The 27260-nt window shown below is 46.7% G+C and overlaps 1 protein-coding gene across 2 annotated transcripts in view; it reads left to right on the forward strand.

Moving 5' to 3' along the window:
* The window catches only part of LOC138580798 (septin-4-like), a 1149755-nt gene that overhangs the window by 1062288 nt on the left and 60207 nt on the right, over positions 1-27260 (forward strand). For both annotated transcript variants that reach the window (XM_069651643.1, XM_069651644.1), the window contains one exon: positions 1900-1999. In XM_069651643.1, coding sequence (XP_069507744.1) covers positions 1900-1999 — 100 coding nt within the window. The remainder of the gene's footprint in view (positions 1-1899; positions 2000-27260) is intronic.

A 27260-nucleotide genomic window follows, 5' to 3' on the forward strand; every position in this document is an offset into this window, starting at 1 on the left:
GAGTTTGAAGTAATGTGTATGTCCAGTACCAAGGGTCGTGTGCCCTGTGTTAGCGTTATGCGTTGGGAGTATTCAATGGTGAGCAACAGTACGCTGCCTGTTAGTGCCTGCGGATAGATCTGGGTGTGTTCCCAGTTCTGGCTTCACTTTTGCTCTCCAGGATTAGTATATTGCTAGATGCGCCTGGTGGGGCCGTGTTGCTGCGTACCTTATTGTGGGTGCCGGTCTGGGTCCAGGTTTCTTGTGTGTCACGGATCCCCTGCCGAGGCCCTGGAGTCAATCCAGGGGACGCCAACGCCTCCCCTCTTGGTGGGCGCACTGGTTTCCCTCTGGTTCAGCCTGCTGGGTGGCGGGCACGCTAGATGTGGCTCCCCCTCCTCTTGATATGTCTGCTTGGTCTGCGGGTGTCACCAGAGAGGAGTGCCTTCTCACTCTTCCATCTGTAGGTGGAGTGTGAGCCAGTAGATCACCAAACTGCCCCTGGATGTGGTAGCGGACGCTGAGGCTGCCCTCGTTCGTCTCCCCATTTAACTCAGTTGAGGAGATCCCAAGTGCAACGCCATTTTGTGAGGGGCACATTTTGTAGTGTTTCAGCCCTACTTCAGTTCCTTGGATGACCTTGCAGGGTGTCCCTGCTTTCCTAGGATGGCAACCGCTTCCAGCCTCTGCTTTCCAATGGTAGTGTGCTATTCGTGGGGAGATTCGGGCGTCGCAATCTGGGGGACATGCCCCTGTCGGTCTCCATGTGCGGAGTGTTTGGTGCTGGAATTAGCGGTCCCTGGGGGGTGGCCAGCCCGTTACAATGCCCAGTGAAGCTTGGGTGTTACTCCAGCTGTGTGGCCCGCTAGTGGCTTCGGGGACAGCAGGTCACGTCGTTGTTATTGGTTGTGCGGTCGATTGGCTATTATTGGGGCTTCAGCGCTCCGTACCTTGTTGTCCGTGCTCTGGTCCCCGGGGGCTGCGCTCCTGGTGATCGTGCCCGCGACTCGTCCTCCAAGTGGGGCTGATGTCCGGGTGCGAGTGCGAAGTGCTCCGCTGGAAGCTTGGTGAGCCACCTCTCTCAGTCCACAGCTGTATAGTGTCTGGCGGGGGAGAGGCGTGCCGCCAGCAACATGCTGGTAATCACAGTGTCCTCCCCTCCGGTGCAGGGAGTGCGGGGTATAATTGGTTGGTCCGGCCTGGTAAGAGGAGAAGGGGGGCTCTGTTTCACGGTGCTCTGTCTCTAGCGCCAGGTTCCCTTTCTTCTCGAGTGCTCGGTGCATGGTATCAGCGCCATTTTGAGGAGCCCAGACGCGACTCTTGGAACGTGTTTATTTGTGGTCAATTCGGTCTCATTTTCGCCGAGGTGATCACTGGGGGGCAGAAAAAGGGTTCCACTGCTGATGGTTGCGTGCAGAAATTAGATTCTTAGTTTTAATCATCTGCATAAGGATCTAATTCAGGATTGTGGACGGGAGCTCACCTGGCTGCTTCTTCACGCAATGCGCGCTAGCCTCGCCCCCCACCCTATTTCCTCCATAAATGCTTCAATCTATCCTGCTGATCAGTGTATTCAAGGTTTTTATACATTGAAATGAAAAAAAAACTGGTGCGAGGGAGGGAGGTCTATGTGTCGATATGTCCTGAGCAGACATTCGGGTGCTTTTTCTTTTTATGCTGTGGAATAGAGTGCTCTGGGCCCGTATTCGAAATGTTTAGAGGAAAAGGGGCTATGGACTGAGACTACAGTGGATACTACGGTGGGTAAGTGGTATTTTAAAGACTACCTTATCTGCAACATGATTGTCATTGCAGTATTTATTTGTGATGAAAATAGCAGAATGTGTTTTATGGAATGAGTTTCATTTATACCACGTCCATGCTTCTCTCGCTTACACAATGTTTTCCTCTTCTTTCCAGCACAGTATTCCCTTTGCTGTTATCGGAAGCACTATGGTTGTCAAGGAGGTAAATGGAATCGCCGTGAGAGGGCGCCTGTACCCCTGGGGAGTAATAGAAGGTAGGACAAGATGACAGTGACAAGGCAGCTTCTCTTCTTGTAATTGATCAATATATTCCGGAATGGCCATCCACTTCTGCACCCATAAACTCAACGTCTTATGCACTGGGGGTGGACATTGTGGGGTGGTGGGTGTGCCCACCTGCTCTACTTTTTAAGGAGCTAATTTGATGATGTTGTCATCACCTAATTCCAAAGAGCAAGATCACTGATGGCCTTATTTTTCTGACTGTGGATGCAGAGTGAAAATCCAGAAAGAAACCTTTAACTCCTTCTCTCTGCATCTCTTGGGTGTAGGCAGTACCAATACCGTGTTCTGCATGGCCGCGGGAACACTGCATCCAGATTCCACTGACTTTCTGCACAGCAACAAGGAGTACAGATCACCCAAACACCTATACCATTAGCGGTATTTCTCAGTATTGTTAACTTTTACTAATGTTTGCTGTTCCTCCCAGATCCTCTGCCACGTCCCCAAGCACTGATAGGCTGTTTGCCAGTCAAGTGACTCAGGGAAATCTTGATACCATACCTTGGCTTCCCTGAGCTCAAACCTGCTAATCAGCAACCAAGGAGAGGGGATCCATGGAACACCAATGCCATTGTGGGCATTTCTTTATATTGTTTAACTTTATCTAGCATGTGCCATCCCTCCACAACCCTCTGAGGCGTCCAAGCACTCTGGCACACTCTTGGATGATTGGCAGTCATGTGACCCAGATCTATTGCAATACAGACTCAGCCCTCCCTCCGCCCCAGTGAAGCCTTTCCCAAGGAGCCAAGGTAGTACGCTGGACAGTTTTCTACCAGATGGGCTTGACTGCTGCACTGTGCACTTTCAGTTAAAGGGCAGCGGCTCATGGTTGCCCATATGATAGATGCTTCCGGAATGCGTCTGATTATTGATTGCACCTTCATGAAATGTGATCTAGAAATGCTGCTTATGCGAGCCGCTCCTTGATAGCGCATTCGTGATATTTGCTTCTTGTCGTCTTCCTTGTGAGACTTGCTCCCCCATGGGATTCACTCTTTGGTTGAACCTTCATGATATTTGCTCCTCTGTTGCTTCTTACATTTACTTCTTTAATCCACCCTTGTGACACTTGCTCCATTGACTGCACTCATGATATCCGGCCCTGGCAGACGCCCCCATGACATGTGCTCCTTGTAATGTTAACCACTTCATTTCACCTGTATGAAGTAGGCCCCCTGAATGCTGCTTTATTTGCTCTTTAGTGATATGTGCTCTTTCTCTGCTCCCTTGGGAAATGTGCTCCCCCATGACACTCACTCCTGGGCTTCACCCTCAAGAAATATGCTCCCTCAAAGTTTCTCATGTGATTGTCTCCTTGAATGTCATTGTGCTATTTCCCCCTGGAATTTCAGTTAAGAGACATCATCTCGTGAATCTCCTTGTAAATATCTGTCTGAGAATGCTGAGATTAACTCCTTCTTTGCACTCTCGTGAATGAGTACGTGGCTCCTTGATGGCACCTTAGTGTTAGGTATATACTTATTTTCCCTGGGCTGTTTTTTGTTTTGTTTGTATAATTCGTATTGAACATGACCATACATTAATCAATAACATTATATACAAGGTCAGACCAAGCAACGTGATTTCGTAGGGTCATTACACAGCAGCAACAAATCGAGGTATTGGAGTAACCACACAGGTTAGCAGTTCTCTTTACCCATCCGAATTAAGAATGGTCAGCCTTGTAGCTACAAAGCTGTGAACAATTTAGGAATACCTTTTGATAGGTTTAGGGGGACATAACAGATACCACAAGAAGCACATACAAGACAACACCGCATATTAAGGAAAAATGAGGGAGCTCTATGGGGTGACAAAAAAGGGAGGGTGAGTTGGAATTGGTTACTCGAGTATCAAGTATGCACATCATTGAAAGCCTTCCACAAAGCCTTGTATTTCTCCTCACAGCCTCCCCCTTTAACAGGTATCAGGGTAAGATTACGCAACCAGTCCTAACAAAAGGACTTTCTATTCCCCTCCACACTATTGGTGGGCCTCATTACAAGGTTGCCGGTCCGGAAACAACGGTACTGGTAAGCTTGCCGGTACCGTTGTTTCCAGACAGGCAAACTGTTAGGGAGAATTCTCTGTTAAGGCTAATTTCCCAAACCTAGTGAGTCCCCCAGCAGCTTTGCTGGATTTTTGGGGTTTATTTTTTTCTCCTGCTAAGAGTGAGACTCTTTTTCTCCCTCTCTTAGACATGATTTGAGATATCCTTTGACTTTGTAATATGTTTTATGGGCTATGGGGTCTTTTACTCCATAGGGCTTCATGTGTTTTTGGCATGTGTGTTACACAGCACCCTGCGTGCCATAACACAGGGGTGTCATAGTGACCCCAAAACATAGACTCCGTACCCTGGGACTGCCTACTGTCTCCCAGGGCATGTAAAGTCACCATTGACTTTACTAGTTCTAAATTGTGAACAGAACCAGTACAAACCATCATATTGTGGGCGTACTGGTAGGAACAATTCGATTGCCCCTGGGTCTGTTGTTCGAGGGGGCACTGTCCAGTCCCCCCTGAGCGAGTTTTGGCTGGTGGCAGTGGATACTACTTTTTATATTAAACCGCAAATATATTCCTATGGGATTTTCCCATTGTTTGAGGCTAATACTTTTTAACATAGCCTCAAACATACTGCCGCCGGTTTATTTATTTAATATTAATTCACCGGTTGGTATTTTTTACCAGAACTCGGTTCCAAAATGGCGTTTGTGTTCGCTTGGTGACTCCAACCCAAGTCGAGCCCTTTGTTCCACTTTTTGGCGGGCTTCTCCACAGAAGCCTCCAAAAGTGGTGCCACTCTGTCTGGGTACCACAGGGGGTGTGGGAGGTGGTTTAAACACCCTGGACTGAGTTGCCTCGGCAACTCAAGTCGCACTCTTGTGTGATTGGCCCACTGGTGAGCCGCCCGGCTCACCACTTAGCATGTTTGAGTGACAGCTAGGACTGATGAATGGGGGTTTTCTGCATAAAAGCAGGGCTTTGGGGACTGGGACTTCAGACGTCGCCACAGGACCAAAGAATCCGAAGAGGGAGAAGCTGAGCCGACCTGCGACGATGACACCACCGGTGGAGCCCTGCTGAAATGTCTCACCACTTCTTCCAACGACAGAGGAGATCTTCATCCTTAAGAGTCTTCTTCCTTTGACTGGAGGGGATAACCAGTTTGCCCACCTTTTCGCCTTCCCGGATCATCTCGTGGCCGCCTTCCCTGTGCCAAGCACCCCGGCAAACGGGATACCACGTTTTTCCACTACTGCGAATAAAAGGGTAGTACCTTTTAACCGGAGAACTCCGCGGCTGGTTTCTTCCCTGGCAGTGCAACAACCTTCAGCTTTCTTCCACGTCGAGATCTTCTCTTCCTCTGGACGACGCCGCGACTTGCATCCACTGCCAGGAACAACTGCCGCCGCTGGAGGATTCTCTCCACTTTCAAGGTACTGTGTCTGCCTGGCCTCTCTCGCAACGGTCTGCGTGGGGTGTCTCGTAAATCCTCATCTTACCACTTGGGTTGGCCCTAGGCTGGCTAACTGAACTTTTCTGAGCTGAACTGATTCCTTTTTAAACTCTTTGCAAGACTTTCCAAGCCTTTTAAACTGTGTGATCTTGGGCGCATTGGTGTTCTACTCTCTCGAAGAGGGAGCCGGGCCTCTGAACTTTTTTCTAACTAGTAGACTTTGACTTTCCTGCCTTGCTGAGTGCTTCTAAAGGATTGTGCTGTTTGCTGTTCCTAATTTCTGCCTTTTCCCTCCCTTTTTCTTAACTTATTGGAGTGCCATCTTTAGTTAAGCGCTCACCTCTGTCTGGAAATAAGTGGTGTTAACTAAGACTTGTCTAGTAAGGAATAAGGGATGTATATATATTAATAGTGACTGTGTTTTTGAACTTGCTTACAATAATAGTGCTAGAGTATTTCTAAGTGTGCCTTTAAATAAATAAGTATATACTTGATACCAAAGCTCTGGTCAGTGTTTGCTTGTGCTACTGTATTTTGGTATCTATCTTGTTTACTCTATATACTGTCTAACTCTTCTTGAGAGAAGTCTGGCTGCTCAGCCACAGCTACCAGGTAAATTTGGGTGGTACAGACTGCTACCAATTGGGTGTACTGCCAACACCTGTAGTCTTAAGCCTTTTGCAGTGGTCCCTAAGGGAACTGCACAGGTTTCTGCCTAACACAAACTATGAGTTCTGTGGGCGGGTGCCATCCCGTCCGCCAGGTCCGACATGGCGGGTGGAATGGCACCCGCCCGCAGATCTTGGTGGTAGTACTGGCACCCAATGGGACTCAAATGGAAATGGGGAGTCATTTTTTCTAGCGCCCAGCAATGGGTAATTACCGGATCTGCCGGGGTTGTAATGCCCCGGTAATTGCCCATTGCCGGGCGCCGGTAAAAAAATGAATCCAGTGGCAGCTGTGCCAGTATTTACTGGCAAGGCTACCGCCAGGGTCGTAAAAAAAAACCTGTATCTCCCATTTTGCAGAAATAAATGCAGTGAATAGAAACTAATACCCTAAAAGGCAGAAGGGAGGGGGAGTTGTGTGGGAATACCCCCAGTAGAATCACAAACGTTTTGGGGAGTTTGTGGCCAACAACATCATCAATGTGCGTTCAGACCTCCACTCAAAATCCAACAACTTTATCACATTTACCAAGCATGTGAGCCTGAGAGCCCCTAGCCTTCAAAAACCCCTGGCGTGTTTGCCTAATCCACCAAATTGCAGCTAAACATATTAGCCATGTACCAATACAGCCAAAATAAGCTCCTCTGTTGAGCAGATCAAGCCTCATTCAGGCGATCTTTGAGCTTGCTTCAGGCCACACCTACTCATCTATGGTCTCCTTGAGATCATTCTCCCAATTCTTTTTGCATAGGTCATAAGTAATATCATGATGAGTGTTTAGCCAGTGATATATTGTTGAGGCCGATAGGGCATACACATGTGACTGTCTCTCTCAAGCAATGGCACCTCATGGAAGGCGACCGCTAGAGTCTCTCTCAGTCCCATTTACAGTGTTTTAAGCTTCCCATATTTGACATTATCACTCTCTTTAAGCTTACATTTAAAGTTTAAAAAGTCAAAGGATAGCAAGTCTCCATCAGACCACACATCTTTCACCCACAGAGTGTCAGGTTCCCCTTTAGTCTGCGGGCTAGGAAGGGGCCCTGGAAGCTTAGAGGAGGGGTGAGATGCACGAAGAATGCTGGGATTTGAAACAGTTGAATTCTTGGGAAAAGACTGTCAAGGCCTAGTTTTCCTTAACACTTCTAATGCAGCAGGCAGGTGTGATCCCAGCTAAAGATGGCAGAGGTGATACTTAGAGCTGATTGGTTGGAATGCAGCAGTGAGGTAGTTTGGAATCCTGCTAAAGATTCTAAACTGCCTTTCATTCAACCATTAGCCAAGTGAAGGTCACAAAACTTAGAGCTCCAGAGGAATTCAAGGAAAATTCATGTTAGTAGAAGAAAAAGATCTTATTAAAGGAAGATCTGAACAGAGCAAAGGAAGAAAGTCTAGTGAACTTATGCAACCATAAAGCTAAGTGAATTTATTTCCAGTGAAAAAACTTTATAGAAAGAAAAAGCGTTGTATCTGTGTAAGGTCTTTGCAGCAATCTGATAAGTTTGAAGTCAAGCAGAGAAAGGTTTGTGCGCGCATAGTCAAATCTGATTGAATAAAGGCACGCAGGTATCAACTCTACTAACTTAGTTAACAAGCGTTGCACTCTGGAACACTTTAATTAAGGTGCACGCAAAGAAACTGTCCGTTCTGAATCTCCTTAGGAGACCGTAAGGAAATAATGCAAGTCCTCAAGTAAAGGACTTTTGTATTTACATGATCGTGAGATGCGCACGTACCAAACTGTTTTTGTTTCCCTTTCCTAATGCGCGTCTCAGAAACCTTTGTTGGCATCGGGTATTCCCTGAGAGAGAAGACCGTTGGTTATCGCGCAGCCACATCTGAGATGAGCTCAGAGAGTCTTAGACACAGCTCGTAGTAAGGAATTTCAAAATAAAAATAATGTAAAATAGTTACTCAAAGAAGAACTGCACTGGTGAAGTATGTGCGCACAGCTACTTTAGTGTAAATATTTAAAGGCAGAAACAGAAGGTACGTTTCCACCATTTATGCTGCAATTTCACAGAACTCTGGTGAAGTACTGTTGACAATGTTCTGAAAATGAAAGAAAAGAAAAAACATTAAAAAAAAAGAACATTGTGAAGCAAAGAACTTGACAAAACCAACACTGTTCATTCAATAGGTCATCCTAGGAAGCGGTAGCAAGATTTTTATTATTTCTAGGAAGGTATTAATAGTCATGGGGCAGGAGAAAAGCATAATTGTCATACTCTAACACAATTGTATTCGTTTACAGGTCAGTCAGTCATCGAGTTGAGAGAGGAGGCAGAGAGAACAGCCGGGACCTGATTTATTATTTTATCCACTTCCCCTTTCTCCCGGGGTTGCCTACCTTGCAATTCTGAATCAAAAGATTCTAGAGTGGGACGAACTTAGGGGGTTTGGAGGATTCCTTGTCTGCTCCTGCATGAAAGAAGTTCAGGGACCTGATACACAGTACCTGCCTCAGTCCGGTTCTTCCAGTACAGTGTTTTATTACCTAATCTGAGTGCCAGGCTGCCCCAGCGATACGCCTCTGGGTAAAACAAAGTACCCTGTTGCATGTTGAAGATGGCTGCTTGGAAGTCTTTCACTGTGGTGTGGATGGTAGGGAGAGAACCGTTCCTGGTAGCACCACCATCTCATGGTAGGAAGGCCTCCAGCGGGGTTGGGGACAGAGCCAGCCTCTCAATGGTTTCCCATCCCAGGACTTGTGGGGCAGAGATTCAGGGGTACAGAAGGTCGGGTCTGAAGGTCTGGTGGTATTTCCATAAATGCCTTAGTGTTATTTGATCCTTGTTGCCTCTCTTGTGAGACTTGCTTCCCATGAGATTCACTCCTTGGTTACACTCATGTGAGATGTGCTTTGTTATGGCAGCTAATAATAGTTGCTCCTGATTGTACCCTCATATTTGATGCTTATTTGCACTCTCATGATATTTAACCTACCCTCCTGGTATTTGCCCCATTGTCTGCACACCTATGATACTTGCCCCTTCACAAGATATTCTCTTTAACTCTATTTTTATGATTCTATGTGATTTTACAGAGAAACAAATTTCGAGGGATATTTTACCCAAAATAAAATCCATTGAAAACATCCCCTCTAAACCCTCTGTTTCCCTATGTTTTTAACCCCCCAAACTCCAGCTCACCCATTTTGACCTATTAGCACCCTCCACCACCCTCCCCCAACAGCATAGCGTCTCAGGTCCCTATTGTCCATTTAGCATCGGAGACAAGAATTAACTGAAAAAATTATAGAAAGTGCGGGAGGATGTACATTTTGATTACTGCCATTTTCTCCAACCATGATAGACACAGGCCACCCCAGCCAGCGATCTTAAGTCTTTCCGAATGGTTCTCACTAAGGCCAGATAATTGACCCCAAGGCATTTGATATTTTTACCATCCAACGTAAAGGGGAACGTCCGCTGGATTTCCTTCTTCAGGCGAGTGGGGATGTATAGACCCAGGATCTGTGACTTGCTCTAGTTTATTTTGAACCCAGGAACCCTACATTATCCCTTAATGTGTTCTGTTACATGTCTTAGTGATTCTAAGGGATCTGAAAGAGTCAGAATCACGTTGTCTGCAAAAAGGTTAACTTTATGTTGTGCACCACCGAACTTTATGCCCACAATGTGCTCGTTGGCTCTCACCTGCACCGCCAGCAGGCTTCATTACGAGCCTAATTAGGAGCAGTGAAAGGGGACACCCCTGTCTAGTGCCTCTAGTAAGCAGATCAGCGCAGTAGCTAGCCCATCGATCAGAAGCCGCGCAGGGGTGGTCTTGTAGTTGGAGAGGATCATATGGATCATTTTGGGCCTGAGATCAAATTTCCCCAACACTTCCCTCAAGAATCCCCATTCAGTCCCGGTCAAACACTTTTTCAGCGTTGAGCGCCAACAAAAGCATGTATCTGACTCAAGGACTTGTAAAATTTGGCTGCGATCTGTCGGGGCCTGGGGCTTTACTAGGTTTCAGGGTTTTGATGGCTTGAACAATTGGAGCTTCCAAAAATTCTCTGGCCGTCCGATCTAACGAGGCAGTTCGACCCCCTCTAGGTAAGCATGATGTATGTCCCCTTGGCTCGGACCGCTGGAGGTGTAAAGTTTGGGGTAGAAGGCGTGGAACAACTACCTCTTTTCACCCCCGTCTCCCCACTCCTTCCCCACGGTGTCAACAATGGAATGGATAAACGCCCTGCTTGTCTGTTGCGTGGGAAAGTGAGCTAACAGTGTTCCAGGCACATTCCCCTGCTCGTAAAATTTGGGGTGAACCCAGAGAATAGTCCTTTCAGCTTTTTGAGTCCTCAGGAGTCTCAACTGGCTCTTGCCTATGGTCAGAAGCCTGAGTTGTCGCCTGGTGGGAGTCGCAGTGTAGGATTCCTCTGCGCTCTTTACCTCCCCCAATAGCTCCTCTGTGAGACCCTGCGACCCCATCAGCGCGACTGTGCTTGCTGATGGTACCCCTCCGACAACCGCTTGCAGCGCATCCGAGGGGATGCCTTCTGCAGTGTCCTCTAGAGGGTTGTTATTGAGGTATTCCCGAACTGCTCCTTTCAACTCCTCTAAGCATCCCAGACCCCGGAGGATCTCAGGCCAGAGCCGCCACTGATGGGTCGTGCGGTGCTGTGACCAGTCCTTCATTCTCACTATCACCTAGTTATGGTCCGATATGGTTATGGAGTCGATGTCTGTGGAGAGGACAAAGTGAGCCATACCCGTAGGGATAAAAATATAGTCGATTTGCCGAGAGGTGTATGTGTGAAGTGTACGTGTAGGCAGAGCTATTAGGGTGCAAATTATGGCACACATCCACCACATTGAGGTTGGATATGCGGTTCTTAAGAATGGAAGATGCCGAGCCCATTGTAGAGTACGAGGCCTGAACAGATCTATCCTTGATGGCATCCATTACCAGGTTCATGTCACCCATAAAGAGCACCTCCCCCTGTCCCCTCTTCCCAACCCTCTCCACCAGCCGCAGCATAAAAGGTTCCTGCACCGAATTAGGGGTGTAAAAAGACAATATGGTAATTTGCCTACCCTGAAACTCCCCCTCAACTATTACATGCCTACCCTCAGTGTTCTTGCTGGTTGCTATGTGTGTAAACCCCACACCCTGTGTATCAGTAGTGAGAATCCGCCCTTTTACTGTCTGACTAGGAATGATATTGGTGCAGAAATAATCTATGCTTAAGTCGTCCCTGGTCCTTTTTTTAAGAGGTGGGTTTCCTGGAGCAATACTATATGAAGTTGGAGTCTCCCTAAACAGCCGTGTACTTTTACTTGGCGTGTTCAGGCCACTGGTGTTGATCGTCCCTAACTTAATCACTATAGTGCACTATGAAGTTTCCCACACCCCACTGTTGACCATAGCGTATCTGCTCTTCTCCAGCCTCCTAATGTGCCCATGTAAGACCCACCTTTGAAGAATAGTGCTGCTATGCCACTGCAAAATACATTCCTCATGACAGTTACTGCCAACAGCTCACCGCCACTTTTGTTAACTCCCGAGTAACACCTAATATATCTGCCAGTTAGCAAAGTACCTGATCTGGAAGATAGTCCCGCCCCTCCCCTCTGACTCAGCTTGCAAATAGATTTCCATAGGTTGCGAGAAGTAACTACAGGACTCGACCCACCAAACAAATCAATTCCCATCCATAACAGCGAAAACCTTATAAAATGTCAAACTTGGATCCAGCTAACTCCAGACTGCTAGACCAGTTTGTCGTCCATGGGCGATATAGTGACCCAAATATTGTCAGGCATGTCTGGACTGTTGGCTCCCCTGGCTCCCGGTAGAAGAAAAGCAGGTTCAGTGGCTGCAGCACTTTCCGATGCACCCTCCTCGCCCAGTGTGATTTCCAGTAGCCGGGCTCCTTCCTCCGCCGTGACCACTGTGTGCACTGCATCCCTCATCTTGAACTGAAGGCCGAATGGATACGTCCATCTGTATCCGATGTCTTGATGCCGTCGTTTTTCAGTGATTTGTTTAAGGAGCCTTCTCTTTGCTAGGGTGGGCTGGGTGACGTCCTGGAATATTTGAAGTGCGGAGTCCCGAAACTGGATGCGATTTGCCTTCCTTGCCTCTCCCAAGATTGCTTTCTTGGCTTTGCAGTCATGGAATTTTACCATGATGTCCCTGGGGGTGAGTTCTAGTCGTCTCTCTTCTGGCCCACTCTGTGCACCCTATGCATCTTAATGATTTCAGGGGGGTTGCACGCCACAACCTTCAACATGGGTTCCCGGATACAGCCCACAATGTCGTTTCCCTCAGCTCCTCTCTCAGGATCTTCACTCTAAGGTTGTCTCGCCTGCCCCTATTCTCCAGGTCATCACACTTCGCCTTGAGATGCTTGTGACTGTCCTGGAGGGCCAACACTTGTCTTTGGACCTCTCTCATGTCCCTTTCAAGCGTGGTGAGGGATTGCTCTTTGTGGTCCACCCTGTCTTCCAAGGCCACTACCTCTCTCCTGATCTCGGTGGGGGACTCCAACATCTCTTTTCGAAGCTCAGCTATTTTAGAAGGCAGCAAGTCCTTTATGTCCCTTCGAAGAAGGTCAAGGGACTGGGTTAGACATTCCGGCATGAGAAGCGGCACATTGGGCACAGAGCCATCGGTGTATCAGCAGCCATGATTTCCTCTGGAGGGTCTTGCCTGACGGGCGCTGACAAAAATGCTTGTATTGGCTTTTAGATTTTTTTGAGGCCTTTGACATTCTGCCTTACAAGACAGTCTATTCACTGCTCCTGGATGGGAGGTTGCTCCAGTACCCCCTCTTTCAATTGCAGGCACCACCCTTTTCACTCCCCAGTGCTCAGGGGCTTAAAGGGGGTGGGGGGCATTGATCCTGGAGGTTTCGACAAATGTGTTGATGACGCAGGGGGCCACTTATCATATGTGCAAACCACAGATCTCTTTATTCCATTCACCCAGCTCTTCTTGCCCCCCTGGGCAGGGTCCATGGTCCTCACCCCCACTCATGCTGAGGGTTCCCAGCCATCAGCCCCAGCCAGAACACTTAGCTCTTCAGAAGAAAAGAGAAGGAAAAAGCCTCCCCCCCTCAACCCCAGACTGCCATCGATACGGCTTGGTGTTATGATCCTCTTGGGCAGGGGCACAGGGCTCCTCTTCCTGCAGCTCCGAGCAGTGCCCCTCCATAGCGTTTTTCGGGTGGATAGGGGACCAGATAGCCCCTGCAATCCCCTGGACTCACCGCCTCTTAACTTGCAGGCTGTTGGAATTCAGGCAGGAACCCCGGCGGGAACCGAGCCACGCAGCAGAGCTCTTCACGTTCTTTCCACCGGGGGACAGTCACCAAGCTCATATATGTGACTCCCGCTGGGTACCGCTCTGTCAGTGGGCTCCAATTTCAACACTTTACCTCTTTTCCAGGCTGATCAGGGGGCAGCGCAACTCTCGGCTGCCCCCTCAGCTCCTCTGCAGGGTTGCCATGCTACACGCCAACTGCCATGATGGTTGCAGCAGGTGAACTCTTGTCACTGTGGCGCTACGTCTGTCCCACTTTCCGGCAGTCACCAGGTTCTAGAAAGTGCTTGCCGCAACTCCCGCTACCAGTGATACCATGGGAGGCGCTTTCAAGGATCCTCAGGTCGCCGCAAACCTCTCAGCCGAGTCAATGGTTGGAGGAGGTAAGGAGAAGGCGTCCTACCTCTCTGCCATCTTGGCCACACCTCTCCCATTGGTCACTTTTTAAGCAGAACATCAACTACCGAATGGGGTTCCAACACTGTCTGGGGATCATGGCGGCTTGCCTCCTGGCTGTCCCCTTTACCAGGGTCAAGATGAGGAGAATTCAGTTGCATCTTGCAAGCTGCTGGAACCAAGACTCTCAGTGCACCAAGATAACGATACCAGGGGACCTCTTATGGTGGAGAGAAAAGAAAACCTCTCCTTGATTTTGCCTTTTCTACAACTGACAGTGTTGGTAATGATAACAACAGACACATCACTAGAGGGCTACGGGGCCACCCTAGGCAGCCACTGAGAGCAAGGGCTGTGGACAATCATGGACAAGGACAGCCACATAAATGTGTTAGAGCTCAGGGCCATACAGCCAACGTAGAGAGCTTTTCTACCTCTAGTCAGGAACAGGGCAGTCCTTATTCAAACGGACAGCTCCACATGTATGTATTACATCAACAAGCTAGGGATAACCAGATCCCCTCCCTTGTTCAGACTGACAATCCAAATATGGGCGTGGGCCATCTCTCACGATATCCATCTGACAGCTGTCCATCATCCGGGGTACAGCAACATTGAAGCACCCAGGCTAAGCAGATTGGGAGAAGACAACTACGAATGGGAGATATGCCCCTGAATCCTGGGCAATATATTTTGGGGCCATCTGTCTGTGGATCTATTTGCCACAGAAGTCAACAAGTCTTGCAAACATTTTGCATCCTATATGGGCAGGGGAAAGCTCTTTGGGGGATGCGCTTCACCTTTCCTGGAACAACCTTTGTGCCTGTGAGTACCCGCAAATTCCACTAATTCAAAGAGTAATGCGGAAGGTCCGGCACTCCCAGGGTCTTCGACCTCATACTCGTGGTGGCCCAGTTGCACTTCCATTGACGGGATCTGCCCTACTCTCCCAGTTCAGAGAAGCATTGTCACACCAGGCTCCAGAGAAACTAGCCCTAGCAGCTTGGTTCCTGAGAATGTGACTCTAAACACTTACAGTTATGAGAGGAAAATCTGCAAATCATCCAGAAGGCAAGGAAAGACTACATGCAGAGTCCATAAAAAAGCAAGTGGACAAGGTTCTGTTGCTGGGCCACAGATAATGGGATAGCCCCTATGGCTTGCTCTCTGGACCATGTACTGTCATTCTCAGCACACCTAGCAAAGTCTGGAGTGCAAGTAGGCATGTGTCGCACCTACCTTGCAGCTATAGGGCCATACAAAATCTCAGATTCCACGTCCTACTCCACGTCAAATCCATTGGTGAAGGGACATCTTGCTGGACTGACAAGGTTATATCCTCCGATTAAGCGCCCACACCCGTTCTGGGATCTCATTGTGGTGTTTAAGGCACTTGCGCATAAGCTTTTGGAGCCTATGGCTACAACGGACATTAGGCTGGTCACCATCAAAACGGCATTGCTGGTTGGTCTCACATCAGTATGCAGAGTCAGTGAAATACAAGCCTTGGTTGTGTCTGAACTGTACACTATCTTCCACAAGGATAGAGTTATGCATCGCGCTCATCCAACATTCTTACCAAAAGCGGATTTGTCATTCTATTTAAACAAGGAGATTGTGATTCCAACCATTTTCCCCAATCTGCAGTTAGAGATAGAAAGTTGTCCTGCACTTTCTCAGTGTTAGAAGAACTCAGAAGTTCTACCTGGAAAGGACAAAGGAGCTCAGAAAGTCTGGTGCTTTGTTCATAACTTTTGTAGGATCATGCCCGGGCTCTCAAGCCTCCAAAGCTTCCATAGCAAGATGGATGGTGGTGGCTATTGTGGAAGCTTACACGGGGCAGAACAAGGATTTATTTATTTATTTTTCCATTTATAGAGGGCGCCAAACCGGGGGGCATCATGGCGCTATTACCTTGCCATTTACACACAGGAAATGTCAAAACAGAAGATTAACATGCTTATGCGTTTCCATGCGCAGTTATGTGAACAGACAAGTTTTCAGTGATCTCCTGAATGCCCAATACGATTGTTCAGCTCTCAAGGCGGGCGGGAGTGAGTTCCATTGCTTTGCTGAAAAGATGGGAAAGCTTACACCTCCAGCTTTAGTCCATTTGAATTTAGGCTGTACAAGGCTATGCTTATAAGCCGATCTCAGGGGCCTGTCAGAATGAGCTCTGGTGGTTTTCTGTAACAGATATGGTGGAGCTGAGTTAGTGAGGCATCTATGTGTAATAGACAGGGTCTTGAATATGATTAATTCTCAAATCGGTAACCAGTAAACGTCTCTTCCTGTGGTTGCGATGTGTTCACGTTTCGGAATATTGAGAGCACCTCAGATGGCGAAATTCGGGATCACCTGCATCTTCTCGATGTTATGCAACAAGGTGTCAGCAAAAAGGACATTACAATACTCTAGTCTTGACCCAATAATAGCTCGGGCAATGGTAAGGCAACTGTCCTGAGGAAGGAATGATCTGGATGCATTAATCAGCTTTGTCGTGTATGCAGCAGATGAGGTAGTGGCATTGACTTGGCGCTTCAGTGAGAGAGTAGCGTCAAGATAGACTCCCCGAATCTTCACTGAATAGGATCCTGGGATCTGGATGCCATCAATATTGAAACATTCGTATTGGGCATCGAGCTTCTTGATCACTGCCAGAGGCCCTACCAGAAGGAGCTCTTTCATCATTCAGACAGAGGCGATGAGTGGCCATCCAGGCCTGGATCGTCGTGTACACTTTGTTTAGAGTGCAAGTGTCTTCATGGTAGTTGCCAGACAAGGTGAGGTGGATTTGGGTGTCATCAGCATAGTTGGTGTAAGATATGCTGATGGAGTCCAACAGGTACAATAAGGGCTTGGTGAATATATTGTAGAGGGTCAGGGATACACAGGACCCTTGGGGCATGCCACATGGGATGGGTGATGTGGGGGCACTAGCATTTTCAGCAAACACTTTCATGGATCTGCCCTCTAAGAAAGATGCAACCCATGTAGAGGCTGCAGGTAAAAAGTTGGCTGCAATAGTGAGATGGTGGCACAGGATTTGGTGGTCGACCAGGTCGAACGCTGCTGAGCGATCAAGGAAGAGGAGGAGGGCAGGTTTCCCCTCATCCCTGATCTCGATGAGTTGGTTCTTCAGGTCGAGCAGGACAGATTCCGTACCATGGCCTGGTCGGAAAAACAACAGGCATGGTCCCAGGATGTGGTAGGTCTCCAGGAATTGTTGCATCTGGATGTATGCTGCTCTGTCCAAGATTTTCAGTAGAAAATGGAAAGTGGTGATCGCCCGGTAGTTGTTGGAGACAGAGGGGTCTAGCAAGGTTTTTTTTATCAGAGGGAGTACCCAGGCTTCTTTGAGGCTGGAAGGTACTAGGCCAGGGGAGAAGGAGGCATTAATGAATCTGGTGAGGAAGGGGACCAGAGTTTCTGAGCAGTCCTTAATGATAGTAGCTAGACATATGTTGCCTTTGCACTTTGAAGTTTTCAGGCTCTTTAGGATGCCAGCAACTTCTGTCTCTGAGACCTTACTGAAACAAAACATAGGGATCTGACGGGTGGCACCTACTTTTAAAGTAGTGGCAGTTGAAGGGCTTTGATTAAGGATTGTTTGTGACGGATTTTCTTGTGTAGGTTGTCAATTGTATCCAGCATAGCATTTTGGATATTCGTACACCAATCCTAATTTTTGGTAATTGTTGGTGGGGGAGGGGGTGGTGGCTGGGGTTTCTAATTCCCTCAGGATGGTAAAGATCTCTCCTGTGTTTGATTTGGCATTAGCAAAATTGATTGTCCAGAAAATGTAAACACCCATTCAGTAAGAACAAAGGCTACCACAGTAGCGTTCTAAAGGCATGTGCCTTGGCAGGTCATCAGCAGGGCAGCGACATGGGTTTCCCTGTCTGCTTTTTGCGAGCATTATTGTCTGGACAGCAGTGCAACGTCAGATGTATCTTTTAGCCAAGCAGTGCTGAGGAACCTATTTGCGTAAGGCTATAGGTCACCTCTCCTCCCTAAGGACTAATCAATCTTCAGTTGTAATCACCCATGAAGTATGGAGGAAAGGGGACGGGACGTAGAAGTAATTACAAGTTACTCACCGTAGTGAATAACATAGTCGTAGTCCATAGTCCCCTTTCTTCCATCCAATCCGCTGTCCCCCCCCCTAAAATGTAGTTAGTCAGTAGTTTTTAATCTGGCTGATGCGTAAAATGGGACTGAGGTAAGGCACCGGAGGGCGGAGTCAGCAGAGCGCAGGCTCCTGGGACCATGCCTCTGTGTGTCTTTAAATTTAAAGGAGAAATGCTTTTTTATATGTGAAAACAGGTTCTGTTTCCGTCCCTAGCAAGGGATGCCCATGAAGTATGGAGGAAATGGGACTATGGACTAGGAGTATCTACTTGATATGCCTGACCTATATTTAAAAATGTAATTAACAAACACATTAAATTGTTCATAAAAAGTAAAAAGAAAAATAGAAAATGTTTAATTATATGTATAACTAATTCAACAAGAACATATTTATAGTCCTCCTCATCACAATCCCTCCTCCTCACAGCCCCTCTTTCTCTTCATCATCCCAGGCTCCCTTCTGCATCACAGTCCATCTTCCTCATCATAGTCCCTCTTCCTTGTCCTATTCCCTCTTCCTTGTTGCAGTCCCTGTTCCTCATTCCAGTCCCTCTTCCTCACCCCAGTCTCCCTTCATCGTCTCATTTCCCCTTCCTTGTCACAGCACTTCCTCCTCATCACAGTCCCACTTCCCGTAACTGGTGTCAATCTCTCTTCCTTGTCTCAGTCCCTTTACATGTACCAGTCCCTCTTCCTCATCACAGTCCTTCTTCTTTCTCATCACAGTCCCTATTCCTTGTCCGAGTCTGCCTTCCTTGTCACAATCCCTCATTCTCATCAATGCCTCTCTTTCTTGTCCCAGTCCTCCTTTTTGTCCCAGTCCCTCTTCCTCTTCCTAATCACAATGTATCTTCCTTGTCACAGTCCCTCTTCTTTGTTACAGTCCACCTTCCTCATCCCGTCTCTCTTACTCTTTCCAGTCACTCTTCCATGTCCAAGTCCCTCTTCCATATCACAGTTCCTCTTCTTCATCACAGACTCACTTCCTCATCATAGTCTATTTTCCTCTTCCTGGTCACAGTCCCTCTTCCATGTTCCAGTCTATTTCTCTCATCACAGTCCCTCTTCTTCATCACAGTTCCTTTTCCACTTTCTTTTCCTCGTTGCAATCCCTAGTATGGGCCCATCTTGCTCATCAAAGTCCCTCTTCCCCTGCCTTTTGCAGTCTCTCTTCCTCATCACAGTCTTCCTTCCTCATCCCAGGCTCCTCTTCCTTGTTCCAGTCCATCTTCTGCATCACAGTTTCTCTTCGTTATCACAGTCCATCTTCATCTTCCTCATCAGTCTCTCTCTTCCTCTTCACATTGCCGCTTCCTTGTCTTGGGTCCTCTTCTGCATGTTCATCATGGCAATCTCTCTTGTCACAGTACCTTTTCCTCATCACAGTACATCCTCCTAGTCACAGTCCCACTTTCTCGCCCAAGTCCCTCTTCCTCATCACCAACCCTCTTCCTCATTACAGTCCCTCTTCCGGGGCCAAGTTCCTCTTCTACGTTACAGTGCCTCTTCCTCATCACAGTCACTCTTCCACTTCATCTTCCTCATAGCAGTCTCTCTTACTCCTCCTATGCGCTCTTCTTCGACCCAGTCCCCCTTCCTAATCACCCTACCTCTTCCTCTTCTTCATCACAGACCCCCTTTCTCGTCACAGGCCATTTTCCTCTTAGTGGTCCCAGTCCCTTTTCCATGTTTCAGTCACATTTCCTCATCACAGTCCCTCCTCCTCATCACAGTCCCTCTTGCACTTCCTCATTGCAGTCCCTGGTCCCAGTCCCTTTTCTTCATCCCAGCACCTCTTCCTCATCACACTGCCATTTCCTTACCTCAGTCCCTCTTCCACATCACAGTTTCTCAACCTTGTTCCAGTCTGCCTTGTACATCAGAATCCCTCTTCGTTGTCACAGTCCATCTGCACCTTCCTCATCGGTCTCTCTTCCTCTTCACATTCCCTCTCCCTTATCCTAGTTCCTCTTCCTCATCATAGTCCCTCTTCCTCATTCCAGTACCTCCTCTGTTAAGGATCACAGCCAGCCTGAAGTTCTCTCAGGAGCATGAAGGTATGCACAACCAATCAGTACGCACTCAATCCACTGGCATGATTTGACCACACAGTGGAAAACAAGTAGAGACAAGGCAGAAACCTAACAAGATAAACGGGATGGAATAGTACCTTTTAGATGAGACACAATAGCAATGAAGAAAAAACAATCCTGATCCTGTCTTCAACTAAGTCATAGATGATCCAAAATATATGAACAGAGTCTTTCACTAACTAAATACCTAGGAAATCTAGAAAAACAAACAAGATGCGTTATGTCCAGGGTTCCATGCGACAGGAACCGTTGTGAGAACGCTACCGTGGTATTTCGTTGCACTTAATATGGGTCCGGGAGGATGCATCGATCACGTGGTTCGTGAGTCATGAGAGGACAGACCCCTGACGCAGCTTCCGAATGTCAACAATTTATGTCGCAAGTTGGGTAATCGATAGCCTCAGCTGTCAAAGTCGCTAAGGATGTAAGAGTGTCCAGGGAACCAGGTGAGCTTTGGAGTAATAGGTTCAGAAACAGAGATTCCGAACAGTATTTGCCCTCCAAACAAGAGAATGGCTGGAGCTAGTTTATCTGGGCATTTGGCATGGGGAATCTTTTAAGTAATGCAGGAGCATTCATATCTTTAGCGGAAACCCACAACCCATCCTCTTTAGCATAGTCTTTCCAATTAACAAGATTTTGCACATCTTTTTTATATATCTACGAGAGTACAGTATGGCCTGTATCTCATATTTCTCCTGCGGACACACTGCAGTTGGACCCTTCCACATCTCTATAGGTTACAGGACTGATCTGGAAGTTGGTTTCAATAATGAGACATGGAAAACATGATGCAATCTGTACTGAACAGAAAGGTCTAATTCCATGGCTAGATGATTGATAATGGGAGAGATAGAAAGAGGGCCGATATATCTGGGCTTTAGTTTTTCCCCACAGGCAGGTATGCTAATATGCTAATATGTTCTGTAGATAAACATTCATCATCCCCTATATTGTACTCTGGAGCTGGTCTTCTCTTCTTGTTAGCATACTGCTACACATTTGTTTTTGCTTTTAGTAAATGCGTCTTTGCGGTTGTAAACACAGAAAGGACGTACAAAAAATAGTACTAGGCACCCTTCTGCGAGAAAGAACATGGCTAAATGAACTGTTCTTTGGGATGATAACCACTTGAGAGTCCACAGCCACACTTTAGCTCAATGTTATGGGATGGTACCCACTTGAGAGTCCACAGCCACACTTTAGTTCACTGTACCTTTCACAGTTGGGAAATATCTATGTGCATATCAGTCTTAGTCCCGCCCACATGGGCAGTCCAGCACCGAAATGCTATGGCAATTCTGTTCTGAACAAGAGTACCAACAGCAACCCCAGACACGTGTTTCAGCCTTGTTGGGCCTCATCGGTGAGGTGGAGCTGTGCCTCTCTGAGCACAGTGAGCAAGGGGTCCACATCTGCATGACCCTAGGAAGCCTATGGTGGATAAACCCAAGCCCCAGTGCCATCCTTATCAAATTTTATGCATATTATGTTTTCTTTATCAGATAATGCATGGGTGCTGCCATATGGGATTTTAACTGTGGGTATTAATTTGATATGACAATCATATTCTCTATGCAGTGGTAGTTTCTCAGATTCATTGGGATCAAACACATCAACGGAAACCTGATATTCTTTGGGGAGAGTGTCTTGGAGTATTAACATCCTTTGTCCTTGAATGGAGGAAAGGGCAGGGCATTGGCTGACATGTGTTTCCCAATAGACCTGGGTGCATGATGGGGGACATTGTTGACTCTGAAAGGTTAGTTTGTTCTCCTTCCAGTTGATGAGAGGGTTATGATACCTCAACCAAGGAAGTCCCATGATAACTTGGAAATGTGGTGCTGCAATGGCATCAAAGGCAATAGACTTGTGATGTCTGCTGGCACATATCATGGCGAGAGGTTTGGTGTGTAAGGCCAGAGGACCAGAAATCAAAGGAGAACCATATACTGAAAGAATTGGTTCTACTGTCTGTTTACTGATCAAGGGGAATCGATTAACATGGGTAAAAGCAATATCAATAAAATTACTTGTAGCTCCACAGTCTATTAGAGAAATCACTTCCTTCCTCCGTTGATCTTTTTCAAGGGGTTTGACTTGGATGTAAAATTGGGATGATGATGTATGTGACAAGGGACTAAAAACAAAAGGGAATCTGCACAGGCTGGACTCGCCCTCTTATTGCCTATTGAGGGCGCGTCTGCTGCTTTTGTTCTATTGAGAACATGATTTTACTGGATGATTAAGCTCACCACAGTAAAAGCATACATTAAGGCGTCTTCTCTCTCTTTCTTCTGGGGGACACTGGACCCCTGAGACTGCCCAATTGCATGAGTTTAAGGTCATTTGAGGAAGGCGAAACAGGTTTTTCCCAACGGGGAAGATATCTTAATCCGTCAAGCTTTCACTCCTCCCCTTATCGATCTTGGTGTCGTTGATCTACTTTAATCACCAGAGTTATGTATTCAGCTAAATGAGTCGATGGATCTACTACATGGCAGAGAGCGTCCTTCAGATCTTCTTTTAGTCCTCTATGAAATATGGTGATCTGTGCATCTTCTGGCCAGACAGTTTGGGGTAACCAATCCTTGTGAGCAATATAATGCAGGAGATCCCTGTTTCCTTGGCGAATATTGATTAGCCTGTTTCTCACTGATTGGAATTCTCCCTGTCTATCAAACATCATTGGAAAACCCCACCAAAACCCAGCATAGTCATTCAGTAAAGGGCTGTTACTATTGATATAGGGTGTGGCCCAACTGAGAGCTGTTTTCTCTAAGTTAAAAAGTAAGAAGGCTACCTTAGCTTTATTGGATGCATAGGTCTGTTAAGGAAATGTATTTTACATTGGCTCAGAAATGGTATAACATCTTTTGGATTGCCTCCATATTTTGGAGGCATGGGAGCAGAAGGAACACTCTGATCCTGTGTAGTCACTGGTAGTGTAGCTGGGGAGATTAAGAGGTGGTTTTCTGTTTTATTTGTGATACTCATGTGGTCCCTGAGGGTTCGCTGGTGGCTATTACCAATCATCAGGGGCTACTGGTCCCTGCAGACGTTTTGACTAACTGGTCTACAGTCCCGTGTAGTGCAGACATGGATTGGAAGAGAACTGTGTTTTTCTTGTCTTGATGTCGTGACTTCTACCTGAAGTTTCTGCATTGTTATAGACATCTCTTTTAGTAAGGGTTCCATGCTCGTGAGAGAGATCTGTGTTCCCGCAATCTGTTAAGGATCACGGCCAGCCTGAAGGTCTCTCAGGAGCATGAAGATATGCACAACCAACCAGTAAGGACACAATCCACTGGCAGGGTTTGACCACAGGGTGCAAAGCCTCCTCCCTGGCGGAAGTGCTACGATTTACACCTCCTAACTGCAAATTGGGACTCGGGATCCAGGAGCTGTAGAGGATGACAATGGTTATGCGTTAGTGCAGGAGATGGTAAGGGAGACTAGTGAAGGCACACCCTGCATGTTCACTCCAGAATAAATACAACCCTATAGGGAAAAAGACCCAGATAAAAAGTATTTCTACAAAAATAAGAATGCATCAGCAAAGAACAGCTGCAACGGAACATTCTGAGGTCCGTCGGCATGGACAATACGTTATAAACACAATAGGCGTTACCAATTATGTCATTAGATTGCAATTAGAACTTCCATACTCTACTCATACTCACCATGCCTACCAATTACTGTGATAATCTGTAATTTTTTCAGCCTGTGCACAATCCAAATTTAAATGTGATTTTTGCCGCTTGTGTATAATCTGCCCATTTACACTGTTCTCTAAACTTGTACTGTATAATCTGGATTTAGATAACCCATTAATTTGTTTAATGCCCACTGCTGTATGTTCATTAATCCATAGCCTGCACTATATATCCTGAATCTAGGTGCCCCCTTTGATTAAGTACATTGCATTCTGCTGCATATTTACTGCCTTTAAGCCTAAACTGCACATTTCGAATCTAGGTGTCCTATTGTTTGTGCACACTGTATTGTGCCCTATGTTCTTTAGCCTGCACAATATACTTCGCATTTATGTGCCCCACTGACTATGTGTACTGCATATTGCCGCATAGTACAGCATAAAGCCTTAGGCAAATTACCCATCCTTCACCACATTAACACCAGTATGCCCCCATTAGTCCCTAACCAGACTCTTTACATAACATTCCTTGTTCTGAGCACCACGTTCTACATCATGGCACTTACTACCCCTGCCTATAGGACACTGCCAACCGTGACATCTACAACCCTCCCCAATCCGTCTACCACGTCTCCCCTGGACATGGTAGATGCCTTAAACCACCTCCCATGCAAGCAATACCCAACCACAGATAGAATTCTACATCTCAGAGCGAGACTAGCTAAAATTCACGAGCCTCTCACGAGGTCACTAAACACATCCCCTAATTCTAGGACCCCTAGTACGCCCTTTGTCCGCCGTTGCGGCCCAAAGCCTTCTAAAATAAGATCAACTAAGTACAGCAAACCTAAAACCCCACTTGCCCCCCTGTCTACCATACCAACATCTTTTAGCCCCCAGATAAAAGGCGCATTAATAAACTCTAGATCGCTGGTAGCACATGCCACAGAAGTTGCTGATCTGATCCTGAAAGAGGATCTAGACTTTCTTGCCATTACTGAAACATGGCTACACCCTGCTGCAGGCCCTATGATCATGCTAGTAGTCCCCGAGGAGTATTCCATCCTGAGACATGACAGACCCAATGCTAGAGGAGGAGGTATCGCTTTTATATACAAATGCGGTCTCGCCATGAGACCTGCAACCCAGATCGACCTCCAGTCGTGCAAATCACTATCAGTCAAAGTTCCTTTAACTAATACCCAAACATTAAACATCCATTTGATATACCGCCCGCCAGGCCCTCCAGGATCCTTCATTGATGACATTAACTCCATCCTAACTAATAATCTCAAAAGTTCCTCACAAGTACTCCTTCTTGGAGACCTGAAATGGGCTTAAATGACCAATTAGACCAGCTTGCCACAACCACAGCTAACACCCTATCAGAACTTGAATTTACTCAAAGAAGCAACACTGCCACCCATGAGAAAGGCAGAATCCTTGACTGGGTTGCAGACCACAACTGCCAGGCCAATATCCTATCCATCTCTCCATTAGCCTGGATGGACCATCACCTCGTGTCCTTCTTGCTCTCCACCAATAAACCTCCACCGACCACGGCCGTCAGGGCTCCACCTACACTAACCAGAAATAAAAAGAGCATTACCGCGGATAAACTCATCCCGATGTTACTCCTCTCTATCAATTCTCTCCATAACAACACTGACCCTAAGAGATTGGTCAAAGAATTTAATAAAATCATGACCACTTCCTTGGATCAGATTGCACCTGCAAAACTAAGACCAAGTAAGCAGAAAACCCATCTGAATAATTGGTATACACCTCTCTTAAAAAATGTAAGACAACAGAAAAGAAACTGCGAGGCTACTTGGCTTAAACATCCCTCTGAAGCCAATAAACTCAATCTTACTAAAATGTCCTCCCTATATAAAAAAGAAATGTGCCTAGCAAAACGGACATCCTTTGACTCACGCATATCCAATGCCAAATCCAACATAAAGGTACTGTTCACCATTCTTAAAGAAATAGAGACTCCAATAGCACCACTTGACACTTGCACAAAAGATAAAAAATGGTGTGAGGATATCCAATTTGCCCTAGTTAACAAAATAGCCACTCTACAAAATAATATTTCATGCAAAAGAACTAGCTTAAATGATCCCCTGTCCCCAGTACCACTGATAAGGAAAGCCGAGATGAATCCACACGATTCAATTTCACCAAGCTCTCCATCCGTGAAGTGGAAAGAATCATTCTGTCCCTTAAACCTTCGAATTGTCAGGGAGACCTATGCCCTGCACAGTTTATCAAGGATGCTGCCTGTGATCTATCTCCATTCATCACCAAACTCATTAATGCGTCCTTCATGACTGGCATCATTCCCACTAACCTCAAACAATAATGGGTACTCCCACTTTTTAAAAAAACCTACACTCTACCCATCCACACCCACTAATTACAGACCTATTACCACTGTGCCCTTCCTTCTAAAAATCTTGGATAAGGTAGCATACACTCAAATTCAAAAACATCTGGAACATCAACATCTGTTAGGAGCTAGGCAATCAGGTTTCCGTCCCCAGCACGGCACAGAAACTGCCCTCATCGATTTGAAGACCCAAATCGACGAGCTCAAAGACAGTGGGAAATCAGCACTACTCCTCCTCCTAGATCTCTCAGCTGCCTTCGATTTAGTCGACCACACCATCCTCTGCAACCATCTAAATACTGCAGCACACTTCTTTGAGGAAGCAGTGACCTGGATTAGATCCTTTCTAAATGGCAGAACAATGAGGGTCTTCTCGCCACTAGCTGCCGCAGACCCCATACCCATTACCTGCGGCGTGCCCCAGGGATCATGTGTCTCGCCTACACTCTACAACATCTTCACAAAGCCCCTATTCGGTGATCTGGATCATCTCGGTATCACCTACACTAATTATGCAGATGATACCCAGATCCTCCTCCCGCTTTCTGGGGATTATGAAGAGGATTTGGCCTTGGTGAATAGAGTGTATATCATCATCCAGGCATGGATGGCCACACACGGTCTATGCATGAATGATGATAAAACTGAACTCATTATCCTAGGCACCAAGCCTAACTTAAAAAAACTAGGTCCCAAATACTCATCATTTATAATTGATGGCAATACCATAAAAGTAGAGCACGAGGTAAAAACACTTGGTTTCTACCTCGACTCCCACCTCTCATTCACTAAACAGGTCAACTCCTTAGCATCCTCAACAGCCTACACATGCAAACTGATTCGCACTGGCAAGCCATTCCTCTCTGAAAACAGCTGTATTACCCTAGCCAGAGCCCTCATCCTGTCATGCCTGGACTACTATAAAAGCCCTCTACCTAGGATCATCCAAAGCCATCATTAAAAGAATCCAAATCCTACAAAATAATGCCCTTCGAGCAGCCCTACGCAGGTAAAAACATGTTTTATCTGAAAAACAGCACCATCTGTTGGATGTAAAAGCAACACACGCTATACTAAACATTTTACTGCAAACCGGCGCAATCTGTTGGATGTAAAAGCAATACACGCTGGCTCAAATACGTGCCGAGGA

Source organism: Ambystoma mexicanum, chromosome 3p (genome assembly GCF_040938575.1).
Source record: "Ambystoma mexicanum isolate Mex_15411 chromosome 3p, UKY_AmexF1_1, whole genome shotgun sequence".
Lineage (NCBI taxonomy): Eukaryota > Metazoa > Chordata > Amphibia > Caudata > Ambystomatidae > Ambystoma > Ambystoma mexicanum.